Raw genomic sequence first — 15114 nt, 5'->3', positions numbered from 1 at the left:
GGTACCATAGACGCGACCTTCAGAAATGAGAGTGTAACATTAAACCTTATTAGAAAAAAGATCTAGATTGATTGATTCCCATCAGTTGATTGTCAACAAAACGCGTTGGCGGGCAATTGTCGGAGATCAATTCCGATTGTTTGAAAATCAGCTAATAAAGGTCAATCCAAGAACATAATGTCTGGAACAGCCTATTAATTTGCAAAACTTTGACATATTTCTAATGGCGCATCACTTGTTTGGTGTTAATATCGTTGGAGTGGCCTTCCTTCTGTGTTATTTCTTGTAGGCTGTCTTTGCCCCGTTTTCATGGGCTTTATGGTTGTTCCTTTTTGCACGATCATCCATCATGCCGTCAAGCATTCATTAACGACTCTATTCACCGTGGAAGGAATGCGGTTGTCTTAAATTTGCCCCTTTTTCCAGTTCCTTGAATAGTGACAAGGAGCGCAAAATTAGTTTGGAACAATGTAAAATATTTTATTTATGTTTTAACAACGGAAACTCGCGTGGTGCAATGTAAACAATAAAATAAACATTTAATAACGAACTGGTAGTTATGTGTTAAAACGAATTTCATTTTGTGTAATTTATAGTTTTCGACCTGTGCTTAAAAAAATAATAAATGACAGCAAAGATTTTAATTGAAAAACGCGAATACACGTGCACATTTCCAGAGAGGAAAAGCCTGTTTTTTCATGGCAAACAAAAAGAGTCAAACATTGTTCGTAAATCCTAAACTATTAATGAGGCACAGAAACGGGGCGTTGAATGAACAATTAAGGCGATTTTGAAGTGGCGCAAAAAGACCGACCATCTTTTTAGTAGATGGTTTATTTCCTGTCCGAAAAAGCCGTGAACTGTCGCAGGCTCTCAAAAGTTGGCTCATTTATTTCCTACAAAGCTGAAGTGTAAACGAAATAAAACTTGATTGCCCCGTAGTCGTTATCCGTCCGCTTTTCACACGGCAGGTTTCAAAATAAGACCGAAAAAAACTTAAAAGTCGGTAATAGGATTGGTGATTTTTCCTTTTAGATGAAAGTACTTGCATTAAAACCTTTGAAAATTGCCCTTTAGACAGCGAGAATTGAACCTTCATTCACAGTAATTAACTGTTTTATAAATACAGTTTTACCGTTCAAGTGGCACCATCTACTGGAAGGCAATATGAACTATTAAATGCATTATCCCTTGCGCCATTTAGCGATTAGTAATGAAACCAGGGTGAGGGGGGAAGATAATCTGAAAATAATAATACTTTAGAATTTCAATCGAATGTGGTAATCAAACATTTTTTTCCAGTACCAGAATCACCAGCAGTAGCCCTTTAAAGGGCTTCTGGCCATCACTACCATGCAACGCTTGCGCACGACATTCAAACGGTCTCGAACACCTACGGGAGCAGAAATGAAGATGCAAAGCAGTCTGGAAGTACCTAAACAGGTAAAAAAATGTGTGCTAAATTTGAAATCCTGCTTTTAAAACTCCTAAATATGCAAAAAACAACAATCGGGCCAAACAAAAAGTAATGTTTTGCATTTAAATTTGTTTGTGACTAATCAAAATCTCCAATTAACAAAGGACAAGGCAAAAAACTAGGTTACCGACTGCATAGATCCCCATACCGATCCTGTAGGATATGTTTTGTCCATCTCCATTAAATTCTTGTCCCTTTTTGTCATATTAAGGTAAACCCACGTGTTCGGTTTCCTTTGTTTTAAAATGCTGCGGGATGACATGCATCATGCAGAGGACTACAATATTATAAAGATAATAATATAAAACAGAGATTTCAAATTATTTCACAAATAATTTTATTTTGTTTTGTTTCAGATCCGGTCCGCCTCCTTTGACGAAATTCAGTTGGAAACGAAACGTCTGCAAGATGCAGGGTGTGCAGGAGAGTCTCAGGGCTTTCTGGGGGTGCCACACATTGATCAGCGATCACGTAGTGTAGATTCGGGGGGGTCTGAGGAATCGGGGAATTTTCTTGAGGTGCCGAGCAGGAGGTTCCAAAGACGGAGATCGTCCGGCAGCAAAGGAACTGTAAGTTGGGGCTTAGTTCTGTGTTTATCGATCCTCCCTCTGTATTTCATATTGATTTAAGGCCATTCATTCACTAAGACCTAAACAATAATACAGACATCAATTGTTAGTTCGCCTCTCTGCTCATTTGTGCCAAGCGTGATATTTCGATATGTAGTGAGTATAAGGACTTCGCTAGACTAACTCGTATATTCGAGATAAAAACCGCCAAGAAAATTCAGGTAACGGCCTTTCTTCTAGCTTAAAAAGTCTTTTAGTCGCCTCTTAAATTTATACGTTTTGAAAGCATCACACAGAGACCTCTCTCACGCGTAATGCTTCCTTATTATAAACTTAAGCTTATGGAGGCAGCGCCTCGAAATTAGGGTTGTCTGCAATTATTTGCCGGTTTCTGAACGTGTCCTCGTAGAAAAGCTGAATTATTTATCTTTTTTTATTTATTTCAGATATGCATACATTGTATTTGTAAAGAAGAACACGAGCGATTACATCCCCCTGAAGAGCTGCCTCCAGGTCCTCCGGAATGGCTTCCTTGTCTGTCCGACTCATCTAGCGACGATGATGAGGATTCCGACGACGATGACGAAATCAACAACAGCAGGGATACTACCACGGAATACAGCAGGAACACCACAAACTGTAGCCTGGATACTACGACGGATTACAGCCGGGAAAATAGTGCGGACTACAGCAAGGGCACGGACAACAGCAGGGAAAACAGCGTTGATCCTCCCGAGTTTGTGTTGACAGTTACATTGTTGCCATCTCAGACTATTTCGTCACCACCGCCGATTCCTTCTTCGCCTGTGATAGAGTTTTTTCCTCCGGAGCCAGAGTCGGAGGCACCCTTAACACCCACACAATCGAGGTAAGTAGGATAATGGTGAAATGGAAGTGAAAGTTATATGGCGGTAGGAAGACTTTTTTGATTCAACTCGTTTCAAAAAAGTAATCAGTAATATGATTTTCTATCAAAAACTATAGTTAATAACGTAATTGTCAACTGTTTGTGTATTTTAAAAAAATCTCGCACTAGAGCTTCAAAGTCACTGCATTTAAATTTCAGAAAATTCAACGGTTTTTCTACTGAAATTTGTTAAATCAGAAATGGCATCAAAAGGACGCATAATTATTAACATAGCTGAAAACAGTCTTAACATTTTGAGGTCATTCTTAAGGACCGTGTACTTTTTAAATTCGTAAACCTTATTCTTCGACGTATGTAAGAAAGAATATGGACATATCAGTGTTTCATTTTTTAAATAGCCATTATCAGACATTATACCTGTATTAGCTGAAATTGCAACGTTAACACGTAAAACATTATAATAACAACCAAGAAACTTTTTATAAGGCGTTTCAGCTTCGTTTATTACTTTCTGCATGCTGATATAAAACTTTATCTTCTTCCTGTTGCTGTAAAATCGTATTTGTTCTTTTATTTGTGTCTAACTAATTTGAACACTAAGAAAATGTAGGTAATTTCCTTATTCCAGACGTAAATCAATTCATCGACAAGAGGCTTTTTTCGCCGAACCTACAGGGACTTCCCTGGAAAATATGTCAGATGCTCCCTCAGAAGCGTATTCGGAGGGCACTTCAGAGGGGGCACAATCCGAGGGAGACATGCCCCATACCACCATTCCTGGCCTAGTAGTGAGCGACATCTATCTGCAAGTAAGAACTTTAAGGGCCAATAGATCAAAGTACTGACAAACTTATCTAGAACAATAATGTTGATGGAGACTATGCCACTAGACCATGATCCCCAACCCTTGTATGGTTTCTATGGAAATTATCCTTTTGGTAACGTTACCTAAAACATTGACGTTTCGCCATATATTTCATTTAATTTCCCCAATTCAAGCAAACATGTCAATGTGAATTAACGGGAATTGACACGAAATTGTCATAGAAACGAGGCTTTAGACGACTAGGGATTTCTAGGGGTTGATTAAGGCTTGACATTCAACTTGTGCTCTTCTTGCGTTAATTAGGTATAGTTACACCCTTAGGGGTTTCTGCAATTTTAGTTCTGATTGTATAGGTCTAAGTGTTAAAAACTGCGTTAATCTCTGAATTTTGTCGTAATAATAAATCTCGTTTGCGAGTTTAATTTTGTCGATAAAAATGTCTTAATCTTAAAATTTGAAGATAATTATAATCTTAAAAATACTCATTTAGTTTAATACCGGAAAAGTCCTAAAATTTCACTTCGCAAAGACTTAATTAAGAAAAAGTAATGGTGCGCATTAAGTTTTTATAAACTTGGGTCTTAAATGATGCAATTTCCAATATAACTTGCTCTGGGAAAAAGTTCTTTCCGGTGACAAATTTTAATTACCTGAAAGCAAACCAATTTGCCCAACAGTGACTGAAATGCCTTTATTAATTAATCCAATTCAATAAACTGTGTTATTAAGAATTCCCGCGTGGATTTTCCACCCTCCACGTGGTTTGACAGTAGCAAGAATTTATAAGGGCTAAATCTTGTTTACGGATCGCCGAGCACGGACCACATTTCTTCCCAGTGAATTGTTTTACATCTATAAACGTAAATATCTCAAATTATAAATTGCCTGATGCAGGTCCGGTCAATATATGGAACTTGGTGTTATTAGGATGGATATAGACAGACTCCTAGTCTTTTGTGCCGTAATTTATTCCTGTATAATGCCCACATTTTTCACATTAATGAAATTTGACATTAATGGTTAGTTTTCTTTTCTCAAAAAGGAAGTTTTATCAAAATATTGAGGACTAAGAAGGTAAAGAATCCAGTTCTTAGCGCGGAACTGTTGAAAAGACACATAAATGATTCATGAAAATATAGTACATAGTTTGCGTTGGAAATAACAAGGAGTTTCGCAAATATACAAATGTCAATATCGATATATCGAATCATTTAGGTGGTTGGTTTCTGCTCAGCAATGTTTAGATACAAAATTTTACTTTCGATCTTTCTTAATCTTGACAATATGCTAGAGGAACTGATTTTAAAAAAATGATTTTTTTATGAAGCTTCACTGTTGATCTTGACAATATGGTAAATGAACCAGGCGTAAAAAAAAATTTAATACAGTGAAGCAAAAACGTTGACAATTAAATTTTTATCATCTCAATATAGCAAAGGAAATAGTAGCAGGAACACTTTTAATTTGCCATTTAATTAGTTAAAATTTTGAATTTGGTCAAGCTTCACTGTTACTGTTGACGATATGGTAAAGAAGCATATGGCCAAAATAATAATGGTAATTTGTAATTTTGTGAATCACTAGTGATTTACCTAACAATCTTGAGAAGTCATACTTTACCTAAACGACGCAGAGCATATTTCGGTCGGTGTCCAGTGCGGGAAAGTTCCTTTCGCACGTATTAGGTTGATACATTTTTTCTACGATTGTGTATTAACTTATTTTGTTCTTCAAGTTCAATAAATCTTATCAAACTTACTGAAAGAAGTAGTTATAAAAAATGTGTAACTTACAATTTAGGGAATAAAAAAATTTGACAATTTTTTCCTTATTTTACCAAGCTTCTGTGCTTTTCCTGACTATATGATAAATGCACGAATGATGAAAAAAAATGATAGAAAATGTTGTGAATTACATATTTTATAAAAATAACTATTATCTTTGAAACACACTGCTATTCTTGATAATATGGTAAAGGGTAATTCAATTATTTAATAGGTGTACAAAAAGAAACTGAGCAATGAAGTTATATGCAATAAAAAAACATACTTAGACACGTTCAATTCGCCTGCAATTGTAAGCAGGTATTGTTTATTTATGACTTTTTATATGATAAAAGTTTCAGTTGTTTAGGAGCTGTAGTTCAGTGCACAAAACGTAAATAGAGACATGGATATTTCCAAGCAATATTTGAGAATATCAATGTTGTTCTGTTTTAAACTGAACAAAAATGCTGCTGAAACAACAGAAATGGTTAATTCGGCTTGGGGAGATAATTCTGTTGGTGCATCAACTGTTAGGAGATGGTTTAAGAAGTTTCGTGAGGAAAATTTTTGTCTTGAGGACGATCCACGTGCGGGTGTCGAAAAAAAGTTTCAAGACGAAGAACTGCAAACTTTACTGGATGAAAATCCATGCCAAACTGAAAAACAACTTGCAGAGCAGTTAGGAGTAACTCAACAAGCAGTTTCAGTTCGATTGCATGGAATGGGAAAAATTCAAAAAGCAGGAAAATGGGTTCCTCATGAGCTAACCGAAGACAATAAAAATCGAAGAGTTGACATCTGCATGAACTTGCTTTCTCGGTATAAAAGGAAGAATTTTCTGCATAATATTATTACGGGAGATGAAAAGTGGATTTTGTATGACAATCCTAAGCGCAGAAAAACATGGGTTGACCCAGGCCAGCCATCCACATCAGTTGCAAAACCAAACATTCATGCCAAGAAAATCTTACTGTGTGTCTGGTGGGATTGTAAAGGAGTCATTTACTATGAGCTTCTGGAACCTGGTCAAACTGTTACAGCTGACCGTTATCAGGCCCAAATGATCAAATTAAGCGATGCTCTGGAGGAAAAAAGACCATTTACGGGCCAAGGAAGTCGGAAAGTGATATTGCTGCATGATAATGCTCGTCCGCATACAGCTAAACCGACCCAGGAACTCATCTTCTCGTTAGGCTGGGAAATACTCCAGCATGCGGCGTACTCTCCAGACTTGGCTCCTTCCGACTTCCACTTGTTCAGATCCATGCAGTCTCATTTAGCTGACCAACGATTCTTGAATGTTGAAGATATTCGAAAATGGCTCGATAACTATTTTTCGACGAAACCACTAAGCTTTTATCACGAGGGCATCCATCGTCTACCCAGTAAATGGCAAAAGACCATAGACAGTTATGGAAATTATTTTGATTACTAATATTTTCAATAACTATGTTTTTAATGAAGCTTAATTTCGCCAAAAAATGCTCAGTTTCTTTTTGTACACCTATTAAATCCTCGATTCAATAGAGTGAAAATTAATTTTGATAATTATTCTAAACCTGTCATTGATCTTTTTAGGTGCCAGACTTAAAACGTGATAGAGCAGCCTCTGTGGATTCATGTTTCTCCAAAGTACCTGAAAAAAAGACCGAAGAATTACAACATTCGGGGATGAGTTTGGAAGTACCAGTGGGTCCTAACGTGGCGTTGCGTTCGCGCTCCGTTGACATAGTGTTGCCCACTGACGAGCAAGCGCGATACAAAGCTCTGGCGATGACGGCGCCCCCGGCGGCTTCCAGTTTAACCAATAGGTAGGATTGATCACGCATGGAGCATGTTTTCAGGTACCTACCTATATATGGAATATTGAAGAATTTTAGGCTTTTGTCAATATTCCATATAAAAAGTTTGGGTCGGGTAAATAAAGATTTGTTTTGTTTCGCCTTTTATTATCCCCCATTTTTCGGTTTTTGCTGGAAACTTTTCCTGGATTTTCTTCGATATTAAACATGAAGTCGGTATTCCCGAATCCAAACTTCGGTGTCACATATTGTAATAAAAGATGCTATAAAATATCGACGAGAAAGTTGGAAATAGAACAAAGTTGAGTGTCCTCATTTTACGTAATACAGATCATTGTCCCCCATCCATTGTTTACATTTATATGTTCAAATGGATTGAGATAACGTTACAAAACCTGGCATTGGTTAATTTTAATGAGCAATTCCACTATCACTGAGGTAGGTACAGAACCTTACAAGGTTAAAGGACCAGCAATAAAAAGGTCCAATTTATTTGTCAAAAGAAAACAAGTGCCCTGTACGTTCCATCCTCGAGAGATCTATTCGGTTCTATATCAAAATAAAAGGAGATCCTTGTTGCGTCGGTGTCCGTACCTTTGGGACACGACATAATTGGGGTAAGAAAGTAAGAGATATAACCCTCTTTCGAGACGCAAAAACAACGAAATTCACGAAGGACCGATTAATATGAACTATTCAAGGAAACATCCGAATTAAATTTACCCTCTCTGGCTCTCCAAGCGTGAAAAAATTATGAACCGATGCGTTTGTTTGGATATTGTGAATATTTAAAATTTGCTCCGGTTGTTATGGTCAAACTCCTATGACATACGTTCCGGCATTTTTTGCTTATGGATATTTTAACACAACAAACAGTTAAAGAACTAAATTCTAAACTTTAAGATTAACACGTAACTTCCAAAGTTCCGGCAGCAATCGTTCCTCACTCATTTGTTACAATGCGTTTTAAACTGCTTTTAGAACGTTGTCAGAAAACTTTTGCGAGAAAGCAAATTTGCCCCATTGAAGAATTCGAGCGTTTCTTTTGATCCCCTACTCCACCTAGAACACCAAGTTTTGGTAAGCAGAAAATGAAAACATTGTCTTAGCATTGTAATTAAATTCCTTAGTGTAGTTTTATGACAAATTCTGTATGTACAAAAATGTGTCTACCCCATATTACTTAATCGTTACAGCATGACCAAGCGTAAAATATCGATAATCGCTATTAATGGAGATTGATGATTGGGTCTTTAAATTCCCAAATCGAGGTCGAATATTCCTGATTCATTGATCTAACTAAACAGATGATTTCCCTTGTTAATAACGTTTTAATCTCCCCTATCTAAACCTCATATTTTCGCCCAAATATTATGATACTTTTTGGAAATTAATTCTGGAAGTAACATCAAACATAAATTGGAAAGTCGTTATTTATTGACTTTTTATTTTATAGTCTGGCAATCCGCATAACGGGCTAGTTGAGTAAATAATTGAATTAGATTGGCAGGTTGTTTACCGCATATCGATCCACTACTTTCTTGCTTCGCTATTAGGAAAATCAAAATGCTTTAAGAGCGAAAATTGATACTATCCCTGGAATATCCACAATTCACAAAAAAAGTAAAAAAGTCATTATCTAATAGATATAGCTGATCTCGATCTTTTGCTATTATTTGTACAAAACTGATGCCACAATCCATCTGTAGATAAATCCCAGAGAGTCTTTAGTCTTCGGTAGTAAATAATAAAGCTCTTTCGAACTGGCACAATGGCAGGCCGCAATATATTACACTCTGGATTACAGTTTTGACTCTTTCCCACGTCACAATATTGATTTAGTGTTCCGTTAATAATTCATTGGTAGAAAGAGGTTTCCTCAAATGTAAGAGAAAAGGCAAAATTATTACCTTGTCATTGTTACTCTTATAATTTCTGCGTAAAAACCCTGTAATGTAGGGGTATATTACACCGAAATGGAAGAATATAAAACGTACGTAATAGCATAATATTTCCACTGCATAAAATCCTGTCTGATATCCGGATTCTAATTTTAAGATGTTTGTTCTAGAGATTATACCTCGGTGTTTATGTTATTTCGTTACTGAATTCAATAATCTAACAAGAGACGACGCTCTCAAATTTTTTCATAACTAATTTAGGTTTATTAAATTGTCTTATAAAGTTTACGTCTCTTCATGGCGGTTTCAACCCAATGAAAACTTTATAACTTCTCTCCAATTTAACAACGCTTTCTTCCTTTTCCACCCTTTACAGTTTAACAGTGTTACAATGTCAATTTCCCCGCTCTGTTCTGAAATCCAAATAAACCTCTAAGATATATGAAGCTCCATAAGCCCATGTTCGGGGAACTTAATTAAACGCCCGATACCCAGAAAGTCTTAGACATTATTTCCCATTCCTGCTCGGATATGACGAAAAATAAACACAACAAAGTTTCTGTTTATATGCTGGACAATTAAACGTATGTATTAATTATTTTTTTTTTAAGTGAGGTAAACATGGCACAATCATAAAACCAAATTAGCTTGAACATACTAGAATAACACCACCAAGATGTCTAGGGAAAACATTGAAAAATCCGAATTGGTATTTATTTTCTTTAGTAGTTTCTTAGACTAGTTCTATACGTATATGAAAGTCGAAATCTTCTTAAGTGGCTTGTCTACTGGATTTTCTCAACCCTATTTTTATGATTCAGCACCTCAGTTCAAATTCGTTAAGATTTACGCAAATGTTCGGCAATTTAATGCAACTCCATTTTGAATTATTTTAAAGTTGATTTCAAACTACTTACATCGCCTGAAATTCAATTCAAAGCTGCTTAATTTTAGTAAATTTTAAAAATTGTTAATAATGCATTTGTAGTATGGAACAAATCTGAGTGAACTTTTAATTTGTTTAAATTATCCTATATTTGATTTAAAACAATTATTCGGGGACCGAGGATTTAATTAAATTCAATCTTCTTAATTAAGTTTATTTGAGTCAAATTTTGTTAAGGTTTTTTAAAATTTATTGCCAATTTATTAATAAAACTCCACATTCAATGAATACAGAGGTGATTTCAATTTACCGGTAAAAGCCTTTTAAATTTAATTGCATACAAGTTCAATCTTGGTAATAAACAAGTTGATTATTAAATATTGCATTTCATGGAAAAACATGAATGGATAAATCAAGTTTAATTTCGCCAAATTTCATTTATTCAATCCGGGATTACATTCAGAATTATCAAAAAAGTTTGCAGATGTGAACATAATTAAATTTAGTCCGGAAAATTTCAAATTGCTGCAAGACAATTTAATTAAATTTAATTTGTAAATATGATATTTAATTAAAATTATTTCAGGGTCATTGAAATTTATAAGAAATTGAGTTAAATCCAATTCAACCTAGTTCATTTCTGGTAAATCTAAACAGGGATTGTCAAATATTTTCGTATGCTAGGTTTAGACTTTAATTAAACTTAATGTTAACGGCAAATTAACAATTTGACCCTAAACAGTTTTGTTGTGATTATGGTTGCTAACCTGAACTTCCACGGATACTGGCCTAATTTCACAAATTACTGATTACCGCATACTAAACATTAAATACAGTAGGTCGAAATTGATTTCAAATCTTCGAAAGCAAGCTTAATAAAATTTTATCTACAACTACAAATATGGGTCAAATTCTTTTGGGGTTGTTGGTTGTTGCAAAAGTGTGTTGATAAAATATTAATCCTACTTCTACACTACGCATAATTCAATTAAGAAGTGTCAAAATTCTTTGGAGAAAGAGTCTCATTAAATTTAATCTGAACGCTCGAAATTTGTTTCAATTTTCTCAAATGAATTTAATTAAATTTACTACAAAATTCATTTAAAACTTATTCAAGTTTGTTGAAATTTATAGGGAATTGTATTCAATTCAACTTAACCTAGATCAGTTGTGATAGATATAATAGTTTAATAAATAGGTAGGTATTTATTGTTTTTAACAGAGAAGCATGAGAAGATAAATCCAATTCCGGTTTGTTATATTTCCCTAACAGAAACTGAAATTTATTTCAGGAACATTCGTTTCAAATTGTCGTAAATGAGTTTAATCAAATAATTTAATTTACACTTACAAAATTGAGTCCAAGTTCATGATAATTTGTTAAATTCAAAGTTACTTATCTCGCTTTAAATTTGAAAGATTTGGCAAAAAAAATTCTGAAATTTAATTAAGTTTTATACTAAGCGTTTACCTCAAATATTTTCTTAAAGGAAATCCAGATAAATGTTAATTAAATCCTCCCACATATTTCGATTCTTCACTATCTAAAAGGAAATCTTTTTTTTTTTCATTTTTTTCTCTTCTTCACATCTTTTCGTGATATATTTCGTAGAGCACAAAAGCCGATTTCATAAGCAAAACAAGAACGGCAACGTGTCGTCGACTTTTCGATAGAGATTTTTCGTGTATACGTAGATAAGCTGTTTAAATAAAAGTTTTTCGTGCAGGCATCTCGAACGGGTTTCCTTTCAGTTTGACGCGATGGTGCGCGAAAAATGTGCTGCGAAAATTGACGGCTTTTCCGTATGCTAGATGTTGCCAATATCCCATCCAGCGATCGGATTACAACCGATATAAGCGACGTGTAAAGTGCTTAATTTCAATCAATATTTGGGCTTTATAAATGCATGTTATGAGACTGCTTTATTTGAGCATTTGGCAACTTATAAAATTCCTGTGGCAACATCAGGGAACTCAAACTCCAAGGGCGACAGTTATACTCGTATATTGTTGAAATTTGTTTTGTATTATTAAGGACTCCATTTTCTCTATTATCGACTATATTGTTTGCACAAATTATTCCCTAAATGTTCCTTCTAATTGTGGGGAACGCAAATTACAGCACAAAGATCGATTAAAATGGTTGATTATCTATTGTTTACATAAACTGTCTGTACTTTTTTCTGGAACAAGGCAATTTGTTATAAGTTTTATTAAGAGTTTTTTAGGGGATACGCGTCATTTTCAACTATATATTCTTGAAATGGAGCCGTAACTCGTTTGTGACTTAATAAGAAACGCCAATAGGTAGTCCAAATAAACTAGTTCTCAGATGTTGCCATACGGCGTCTGGAATTTGCTTTGTCAAATTTCACATTTCCGCCAGGAGCCTCTAAAAATATCTCGCCTTGCATAAATATTTTCAATCAGCAACTGCTATTTAAAACTATTCTCTCCAATAACTTGTTTATTTCATTTACGTCCATTTGGTGTTCAGCCCGTGCCTTCCATGTCGAACGAAGATTTCCCGGTTTAGTTAGTTTTCGTACTAGTTTCACATAAAACTTTCAGTTCTAAATAAATTTCAACAAAATTCATATTTTTCCGTGAAGAGAGGAGCAATCATTTTTTTTTTAAGTTGAGAATGTGAGCGGTATCATTCAAAATTCTATAAACATGCGCAAAAAACGGGGATTAGTGAGGAGCAAATCGGTCTATCATAAAAACAAAAACAGGTGAGGATAAATAATTTGAAACGGGGAGATAAAAATTAACAAGATCGTGGGGGAATTTAACAACTTAAGTAATTACATGCTCTTCGTTCAACTACCAACTAAAGTCTCTATAATCTAAGCCGAGTAATTAATGTCATAAACTCGTTTAAAATTATTAAACAGACGTTTCCTTCCACTGTGTGTTTTATGCTCTCTAGCCCCATCTCCTAATAAAAAATGCATGTTTAAGGGGTCATTCTTTGACAAGTGTAATTTCCAATATCGCTTAAACCCAATTATCCTATAAAAACATCCGATGAAAATGAATCAGTTGAATGAAGGTCTATGTTGTAATATTAATGATAGCGCTTAAATATATGCCAAGAGATCTCCTAATGCACCTAATCACTGTCACACCTGAAATAACCTTAATTTGGACATTGAATGTACCCCCAAGTGGGTTAAATTGTTGTAAGATGTGGAATAATCCAATTTTTAATGTCGTTTGTCCAGTACTTTAATAAAACATCCACGGTACATTCCTTCTAATGTCTGCTGGTTAATGTTTACAAAGCCTTTCAAAATTATTAATTTTCGGTGACTGTCACTAGCAAAAATGAAAGGATCTGCACAATTCGATGTACACAAAGGATACACATATCAAACATCGTCATTTTGCGTTTCGGAAAATGAAAGTTTTTATGATATTTGATGAGATTTTCATCCACAAATCACAGATATATCGCTCATGTTTTCGGATAACGGCAATATAAATCTATTCAGAAAGATTCGGGGTTAAAATATCAATAACAAGTAAATGGTTATGGAATTAGCTACGAACAATGAATAAATGCAAAAAAGTAAATAAATTCCACAGTTTTGCACATTCGTTCATATTTTTAACTGACCAGCAACCAAAATTGAATTTCTCAAATTTGTCCTCTGACGTTAAAAAATCGGCAAATGTTTTCGTAAATAACTTTGAGGGGAATCGCATTGCTGATAGGTCAATAATTTTTTTTTTATCTAGATCAAAGATAATCAATAATCAACGTGATCGTTGGAAACCAGTAGTGCATATTTCGCATCTTTTAAAGTAACGCAGGAAAACGCTTTCCGCGCACATTTGCGTGGGGAAGTTAAAAATGTGCGAGAAAGTAATTTAAAAGTTAGAGTCGAATTAAATGTAGTTAATAAAAATGCAAAGAATTAAATACACACAATCTAATACAACTGGAAATATTTAAATGTATTAGAAACTCCGAATAAAATATAACTAATGATAAAAGTTGCCACTGCGAGAGACGCAGATCTACGGCCATTAAATACGTCACACCAGGTATATTTTCTGAATTCTAAGATAGGAAGTTTAGGTCATTACATCATTTGCAACCAACAATCTTCTATTTTTCAGCGTTTTTTACACCACTTATGAACTGAAAAATTAAATTGTTTGCATGATGTGAAACAGAATCAAAATACAATTAGGGTGAATTGACGAGATTCCTCACGCATTATTTTCTCATATGAGAGTAAATACAACCGTTCACTAAGTGATCAGGTACAACAGTAACAGGATGCCTTAAGACTTGTCCTGACACAAATTTAAATCATGTTAGAATCGTACACAACGTCAGATTTATGCGATATTCCACGATTTATTTTCCTATATGGGGTGAATTCAACCCCTCACAAAGTTATTTCAGCTATGACAGTGACAAGCTGCCTTAGGACATGTCCTGGCAAACAGCTAAGCTCTACTAGATTAGTGCACAACGTCAGATTCATGCTATATTACTGTTTTAATTTTCTAATGGGAGGTTCATTCCCTTTCGAAGTTAGTTAAATGATGGAACGAACCGAATTTCCTACGTTCCGTATATCCGCCCTGTTTCGCATTAGCCGGGAATTGTGTAATGTTAAAAATATTATACATTAATTCCATGACAAATTTTTTTCCTAATATGATACTTATGAGGTGTCTATAAAGGCATCTTTGTATCCCTTTAAGTCGCATTAGAATAGGGTACAAAGTCAAATTCATGTGGCATTCCAATTTTTTATATTTCAATATGAGAATACGTTCACCCCCCTTCGAAGTTAGTTCAGATTAGTTCAGGTTAGTTCAGGCAGTTTATAAGGTGAATCACATTTCAAACGCTGTGTATATCCACCTTATTTGGTATTAGCCGGGAATTATAGAGGGTTAAAATTATAATGGATTCATTCCCTATCAAAGTTTTTTCAGATATGAGACTCAGAGAATGTCTAAGGGGGTGTCTTGGTATCTCTTTAAGCCGTCCTG

At 34.8% G+C, this 15114-nt stretch overlaps 1 protein-coding gene across 1 annotated transcript in view; it reads left to right on the top strand.

Moving 5' to 3' along the window:
• Nucleotides 1-15114, top strand: part of rdgA (retinal degeneration A) — a 54972-nt gene that overhangs the window by 17053 nt on the left and 22805 nt on the right. The window contains exons 3-7 of the mRNA XM_066391774.1: nt 1303-1443; nt 1834-2046; nt 2493-2914; nt 3543-3723; nt 7085-7317. Of these exons, the coding sequence (XP_066247871.1) occupies nt 1354-1443; nt 1834-2046; nt 2493-2914; nt 3543-3723; nt 7085-7317 (1139 nt within the window). The 5' untranslated portion in view covers nt 1303-1353. The remainder of the gene's footprint in view (nt 1-1302; nt 1444-1833; nt 2047-2492; nt 2915-3542; nt 3724-7084; nt 7318-15114) is intronic.

Source organism: Euwallacea similis, chromosome 1 (genome assembly GCF_039881205.1).
Source record: "Euwallacea similis isolate ESF13 chromosome 1, ESF131.1, whole genome shotgun sequence".
NCBI lineage: Eukaryota > Metazoa > Arthropoda > Insecta > Coleoptera > Curculionidae > Euwallacea > Euwallacea similis.
This window is presented reverse-complemented; position numbering and strand designations above follow the sequence as displayed.